Here is a 7,943-nt window from a genome sequence, read left to right on the forward strand (position 1 = left end):
GTACGAGGCTTAAGCATGAACCAGATTGTGTGTAAGATTTGTATCTGGTCAGCCAACGAGATTGGTGTGGAATCTTCTTCTAGTGGTGGCCAGAGGTAGTGCAGGCTGTGAAAAAGGCTTTCAGTAATACCGTTATTATTTTCATACTTGCATTATGTACACTACCTATCCTTACTAGCTTCTCAAACTTGAGCTCTCTTGCCAGTCTTGCTATTTCAGTCATTTTAATACTTTGTTGCAGACCTCAACCAAGTATGGCGATTAGGCATTCTGACTTTACTCTGAATTTACTGGCTGCATGCTTGTTACTGGCCAGTGACTCAAAGTATTAATGATGGAAGACAGCCAGGCAGCTAGCATTCTCAGAGGAAGGTCATCAATAGCAGCCTATGCATTCCTCTCATTACAGGTTTTTATGATTGAATTTGATATGGTTAAGGTGTTTGGTATACAAATTGTACCTGTCTGAAAATGTGCAAATCGGCTTTTATATTTTTTAACTTTTTTTCATTTCTACCAAAAGGTGCAAGAGTTGCATGAGGAGGAGGCACAATGGGTGAACTACGATGAAGATGAACTGTTTGTAAAGATGCAGCTGGCTGATGGAATATTCGAGGCCTTAATCCGGGACACTATACAAGTCTTGCAGCACATACAGAGCAGAAAGAACGACTTTCCAACAGTGTGATTTGTTCACACCATCTCTTGCTGGTCACAAGATTTCCTATGGGAGAGCTTTCCACGCATGAATAGGAGACACGGGACTGTGCTGTTCCTGAAACAAGGATGAGCCAGGCCCTCGGTGAGGACAATGTTCTCTGATTAGAGAATGATGAGCTATAAGGAGTGATACTGATTCTCCTCTTTAAACTTTTACTTTTAGACTTTTTTCCCTTCATTATGATGCAAGGAAACACAATTTACTATTAGCCTTGACTTGTTTTTAAATTATTTTATAAATTCTCTGTTATCCAAAATATCAGAGACTCCCCAAGTCTCTTGCAATGCCACTTTACACGGTTGAGAGGTAATTTACAGTGCAAGTGTATAGTTCAGTGCAAGCTTCTGCAATTAAGCTGCTGCTGACTGAAACGTTTGAAGGTTGAGCAGCAGCATTGGTGTTGAAGGTTCTCCATTCCTTCTAATTTGCGTGTGATACTGGTAACCAGTTAAACTTAGGTTGAGCTTTTGTGAGGCATGGGTGTGTACAGCTGCCTCATCAAGTGTCCTTAACTTCTTGCAATACTTGAAATGCTGGGTGTACAGTGGCGTCTATGGGCGATCAGCAGTCTCCGGCTTCCGAGGTTTGGCATGAGAACTTGAGATTATTTTTTTCCTCTCTGTATATACCTTTTAATTATCATTAGAAGGGCGTATTCACAAAGGATCACAATGAAAAATTGCTTTAGCATTAATTATGCACATTCATAAGAGCAGACAAAGTCTGGTTTCTTTCTTTGCTGTCGATTAACACTATACACAGTAGAGGTTCTAAACACTTGGTGTTTCATGCTGCGTTCAAGTGTGTATCACATTTAGCGCTTGCCACCTCCCTGCATAAACCGTATAGTGCATTTTAAGAGCAGGTCTTCAGGTCCAACTAGTGACAGGTTTTGTCCAGCTGCCTTTTATGCTTTCACTGTGTTTAAACCAAACTACCTGGTGAAGCTCTTCTGGCCTTATTTCATCAAATGCTGCTATGAGTGTTTTTTTTTTTTTCTGTATGGACCAGCAGATGGCGCAGCGGTTGCACAAAGCCAAATTGCTCTGGTCTAATAGGCTGCTGGTAGTGGTCACAGGGTGGACATTTGTAAACTATTGGAGTCTAGCCATGTCATTCTGGTCAGGCGAAGCACTCCACATGGGGACACCAAGTGAGTCATTAATTGCTCTGTATGAAATACATTGGAGAACAGCCATGGAACTTGGCTAACTTGTTTGACAGTATTAAGTCCTTTCTTATTGTAAAGGCAAAAAACGTAAAGGGTATAATTAACCTAAATGATTACACTAACTCTCAAATGCAATGTGTGGCAAGTTATATTTTCTTGTAATCATCTAGAAGGTGTATCCTTCACCTGTACACAAAGGACACAGACAATTATTGATCTTTATTTAGTCTCCAATGGAAACTAGGAATATCGGTGTAGCAGGCTGTGCCTTGAACCACCCTGATCTTTCTAGTTAATATGAAATGTATTGTCTTCAGTCTCCAACAGTGATTCTAGTCCTACAGAATGTTTGCATTACCTGTGCAATGGAGACAGGTTCGCTGTTAAAGGGCCGGTCAACTTTAATGACCGTTTTTAAATATTCAAACTATTAATGGCCTGCTTAGGAGTAAGTACCACAGGGTGGATGCTGTCACCTTTATTAGCTAGAAAAGCCACCTCCTGTGGGCCTCTCTGATGTTAGCATCACAAACCAAAAGCGCTATTTAATTCATTTTTAATATTCAGAGAAAATTCGCCCATCCATCCATGTCTCCCATCGTTTATTTTGCTGAGAAACCCTTTGAAAAAGGCCCCCTAACATTTCTGGCTGTGGCCATCTTGAATAAGGGCAGATTATTCATGTAGCAACTCTTGGAATCCAACTGTTCTTAGCTCAAACATACAGGCATGAGGGTGTGCTTGGCTGAATAAACCGCTCTCCCCTCCTGAAGATTACTGGGATGTATGACATCCTTTACCTAGGCATGGGAACAAAGACAAAACTAAAGAAATCAGACAGTCAACAGTTAAAATTAAACAAGTAAATATAATATACTTTCCTATCCATTTACTAATTGTAGCAGCATAAGGATTAAAAATATTCAATGTTGATTGAGAGAGTGAAGTTCCACTTTAAATGTGTGCTTGTTATCACTAAGATCCCCTGTACACAAGCATCATATTTTGCATTAAGATGGACCTTTCATTTTGAATAGACTGCCAATAAACCCCAGGGCACTAAAACCTGGACCTGACCCTGTGCTGTGAACGCACACTAAAATGCATTAATGCACGAATGCTGCAGTACCACGTGCTCGTTACCACTATGCAGATGGTCAAAGGGCTTTCTTTTCAGACAGTGGAATGTCAATTGGTGAGGCCAACCTGAAGTTAAAGATGTTAGAGGCCCCAGAGCACCAATTCAGATAGGGGCACAGAATAGGCTTTTCTGACTAGTTAAGGTGATAGCAGGATTCCAATCCTAAACTGGAATTTTTAAATGTAACAGTGACAATTTCACTTTAATTAAAAATATGCATTCATTTAGATCTTAATGTTGCACAATTAAAACTATTATAGAATGTGATAATGTTATACATTGCTCTTTTGTATAAACCAAGTTGTAAGACAGTTTTAAGCAGACCTTGACTCAAAAAGCAATGTCTGGTTATTATATCAGGTCCCCCTAACCCTACATTGAATCACCACATTTATGTGGGGGGAGGGAAGCTAACTCAAATCCCAAAAGAAGATGCATCACCACTGTGCTGGGATTTTGGCTATTCCACATTCCCAGCATCTCACTAGAATGACTGTGATGTCACCCCCGATGTGTGGATATTCCACATTCCCAGCATCTCACCAGAATGACTGTGATGTCACCCTCTGATGTGTGGATGTTGGGGGTTAAGGTAGATATTTGTTTAACATTGTGCTGGGTGCTGATCTAATAAGTGGTCATTGCTTTTTAACACAAGATCCAGTTCAACCCCACTGTCAATTTTATTTATAAAAAATGAATGAGATAAGCAGTCTTTGTTGTCCTTAGCAGCCAGTCATATTCACCATTTCTTGTTCCCACATTGCACTGGGAGAATGAAGGTAAAAAACGATTGCTGATCGATCATCATGTCATAGGTGGGCTTTATGTGGACCTTCAAGTGACATAACGGTACAGGTCTCAGCATGGGTGTTTGATATATGCAGTGCTTTTCATTCTAAGCCCTTGAACATCCACAAATTGTCCAAAGTGCAACCAAAGTATCATTTGTAGCAGTGGAATGGTAAGTAGTTCCCTAAGCTTCCATTTCTTTCCCAACAATGCTATTTCCAGCTCAGGGGCCACTATCTGTCACCCGCAATGCTGCATTGTAAATTTCCTCGCTCTGTATAGCCTTGTGAATAACCTGCAGGAAAATATGTACATTAAGTAAAGCTGTAAATAAATGCTGATTTATACATGTTATGTTGGCTACGTCTCTGGGTGGTGCTTGTCAGTTTCCATAGGACTCATTGCTAATCTGGATTTGTGTGGGTATATTTATTAAAGATAGAATGTAATATTTAAGCCCATCTACACCCAGCTCACAGGTTATGTTAACTACAAAGATTAGATTTTATAAATACAAAAGTATTATGGGCTATTATAAAAGGATTGGGCTTGGATGTCAGCTAGGTGTGTGTGTGTAAATAAATTGAGGCCTAATTACACCTTTGTGTTTGCGCCAATGTGCCTGTTATCACTGTGAATATTACACATGTTAATGCGCCTCAGTGCAATGCATTTTGAATGACACTCCAATGCAGTAAAGCAACGTACATAGATTCAAGTGCTCCACAGAAATGCACTGCCATGTGCCACAGTGTGCTGCATTAAAAAAGAAATGGTTCTGGTTCAATTTCCAGTCTGCTGCAATGTGTTGTCAGTTCATTTAAATGAATTGGCTGCCTAAATGCAACCCAACAGACCACCTATGTGTGAATTGGCCTCAACATCAACCTATAGGGGTGTGAAAAAAAACATTGGTACTTTGATGAAGTGACCCTTTTAATTAAAATAAGTCCTTACTCTCCACTGTGGGGGAAATTCAGCCTCTATTCTAGAGGGTCAACACCCCAACCCCCCCCCCCCCCCCCCATGCTTTTTGTGGCAGTAGGATCTCGGCAAACCTGCCAGACTTCTATTGTAAGCAATCAGCAGGTGCTGCAAGCTGTTCAGAAAAAACTGCAGTCAGACTTAAGAGTTTGTTATGATCTTTGAGGATAAGCATAACCATGCCTGCAGCTACACAAGTCAGAGAGGGTTTGTTTAAAATGTATCACATGTTAGAGAAATGTTCTAAAAATACCTAAATTGCCACACCATTGCCACAGATTCACTTTAAAGGCAACCAGAATTGAAGATACTGGACTGGAGCAATGAAGACAAAATGTTGTCTTGTCTGATGAACCATATCCTGCCCTATCTAAACCAAAGTCGTCTTCAGCACTGGCCGTCACATCTCTAAAGCAGAATACCAAGACATGTATAGGGCTGTCAGTAAAAATCTGTTGCAAAGCTGGCCGCAAACTAGGATCCACCCAGAAGTCAAGCTTTAGTTGTACCCTGCTGCCTCCCCTGCCTTCTTAGGCCCCATTCACGTGTGCAGCAGGAATCACAGGTGTACACACAAGTGATAATCTGTACCCAACCACAGGTAAACACCCCTGGAAACAGAATGTGCAGTTACATGGGGACAGATGTGGCTGTTGGCTCGTCATTCAACTGTACTGTTCGCATACACCTGGGAATCCTGCTGTGGGAATCTGCTGTATGACCCTTGTAATGGACCCCTGTACTTAAGAGGAGTATGTCCGCCGTATAAGCTTCCCTTGCTTGCCCGCCACCAGCAAGATCCCTTAGCCCACCCTGTCACTTGTCAAGGCATCAGTGTAGGGTGGTAAGAAGCATAAGACTGTTTGTTGAAACACAGTTACAAAGAGATACAGTGGATAATGACAGAACTTTGGACGGCCGCACTCCAATGCTAAAACAATGCTTTATTCAAATAATAATTAGGACACAGCAAATGACATCACAGCAAAAGATGCTAACAGCTGACGAGTTTCGTTTTAGCATTGGAGTGCGGCCGTCCAGAGTTCTGTCATCCACATTATCTGCATGCTGTGGCTCGCACCCGGATTCCTTCACCTGAAGCAATCATCTGAGTTCCCAGGACAATCCCCCTTTCTTTGCATAATGACACAGGGCGGGTAAACTTTACCTCCTCCAGTAACATAAGACACAGATAAAATAGTAATAAAAATGGCATAAAACGATTCCCTATTTTGTAGACGCTATAACTTTTGCGTAAACCAATCAAACACTTATTGCGATTTTTTTTTTCTTGATTTTTTTTTACCAAAAATATGTAGAAGAATACGTATCGGCCTAAACTGAGGGGAAAAAAAACTTTTTTTTTTAAATATATTTTTGGGGGATATTTATTATAGCAAAAAATAATGCTTTTTTTTTTTTTTTAATTGTCACTATTTTTTAGTTTATAGCGCAAAAAATAAAAACCGCAGAGGTGATCAAATACCAAAAAAAGAAAGCTCTATTTGTGCGGAAAAAAAAAGCCGTCAATTTTGTTTGGGAGCCACGTCGCACGACTGCACAATTGTCAGTTAAAGTGGAAGTAAACCCATAGATTTAAACAGTTAAAAAAAAAAGGCATGCCGGGAATGCTAACTGCACATTGGCTGTGCTCTCAGCCAAACTAACAAACCATCCAATGGCTGGTGTCATAACGAATCACATGTGCAGCACCATAGCAGTTGAAGATTAAACAGAGGCAAAGATGGCAGCTTCCTTGGCTGAAAAGGATAGGGGAGTTTACTTCCACTTTAAAGAGACGCAGTGCGGAATCGCAAAAAGTGCTCTGATCTTTGGCCAGCAAAATGGTCCGGGGCTTACGTAGTTAAACTTCTCCACAACTTTATCCCTGACCTGTCTGGTGTGTTCCTTGGCCTTCATGATGCTTTGTTCACTAAGGTTCTCTAACAAACCCCTGAGGGCTTCACAGAACAGCCATATTTATACTGAGATTAAATTACACACAGGTGGACTCTTTGCTAATTAGGTGACTTCTGAAGGCAATTGGTTCCACTAGATGTTAGTTAGGGGTATCAGAGTAAAGGGGGCTGAATACAAATGCATGCCACACTTTTCAGGTGTTTTATTTGATAAAAAAAAAAAAAAAAAAAAAATAAGATAAAACATTTATTTGATAGATAAAAAAAAAAGTTTTATCTTATCATTTATTTATTTTTTTATCATTTTCCTTTCACTTCACAATTATGTGCCAATTTGCGTTCTATCACAAAAAATCCCAATAAAATACATTTACCTTTTTGGTTGTAGGGTGACAAAATTTGGAAAATTTCAAGGGGTATGTATACTTTTTCAAGGCACTGTATATTGTGTTGCCATTTACACAGCATACAAAAAAAATAAAAATAAAATAATTATAATAGTTTTTTACAAATTTTCTTACTAATCTAGTTGTTTCTTTTAAGCAGGCATTTGTATATACTGCAAGCTGCTCTGAACAATTTTAAAGTAGGAGGATGAAAACTGGGTATACGTGTTCAGCTGTGGTGTTTTATTTTTTATTTTTTTGTTTTTTTTCAACCATCGGTTTGAATAAATAAAACAAAAGCAAATAGACCTACACAACGATGTGTGGTACAGGGATCTCTACCTCTGAGCTATTGTTTTCTGACAGCGGGGACTCCCCTCGTTGGCAAACAATGACTGGAAGTGCTGATAGAATGCTAGTTTTCCAGCAAGATGGTTTGGCAAAAGCCAGTGGTTAGACCAGTTTCTGTTGAACATACAAGTGGTACACGTGTGCTGAACTGCCTGACTTTCAATACATGTGAACCAGACTTAACCACTTGAGGACTGAGCCTCTTTCTGAGATTTGTTTACAAGTTAACACTTTTTTTTTGCTAGAAAATTACTTGGAACCCCCAAACATTATATATTTTTTTCTAACACCCTAGAGTATAAAATGGCGGTCATTGCAATACTTTGTCACACCGTATTTGTGCAGCGGTTTTACAAGCACACTTTTTTTGGAAAAAATACTTTAAATTTTTTAGTAAAAAAAAAAAAAACAGTAAAGTTAGCACAATTTTTTTTTTATATTGTAAAAGATAATGTTACGCCGAATAAATCGATACCCA

The 7,943-nt window shown here is 39.6% G+C and overlaps 1 protein-coding gene across 6 annotated transcripts in view; it reads left to right on the forward strand.

The window, feature by feature from the left end:
- CEP350 (centrosomal protein 350) overlaps positions 1 to 4,179 on the forward strand; it is a 101,363-nt gene extending 97,184 nt beyond the window's left edge. For all 6 annotated transcript variants that reach the window (XM_077453088.1, XM_077453089.1, XM_077453092.1 and 3 more), the window contains one exon: positions 524 to 4,179. In XM_077453088.1, the coding sequence (XP_077309214.1) occupies positions 524 to 688 (165 nt within the window). In that variant the 3' untranslated portion in view covers positions 689 to 4,179. The remainder of the gene's footprint in view (positions 1 to 523) is intronic.
- Positions 4,180 to 7,943: the final 3,764 nt, after the last annotated feature.

Source organism: Lithobates pipiens, unplaced genomic scaffold (assembly GCF_037356315.1).
Source record: "Lithobates pipiens isolate NorthernLeopardFrog02 unplaced genomic scaffold, aLitPip1_a1.2 Scaffold_23, whole genome shotgun sequence".
Lineage (NCBI taxonomy): Eukaryota > Metazoa > Chordata > Amphibia > Anura > Ranidae > Lithobates > Lithobates pipiens.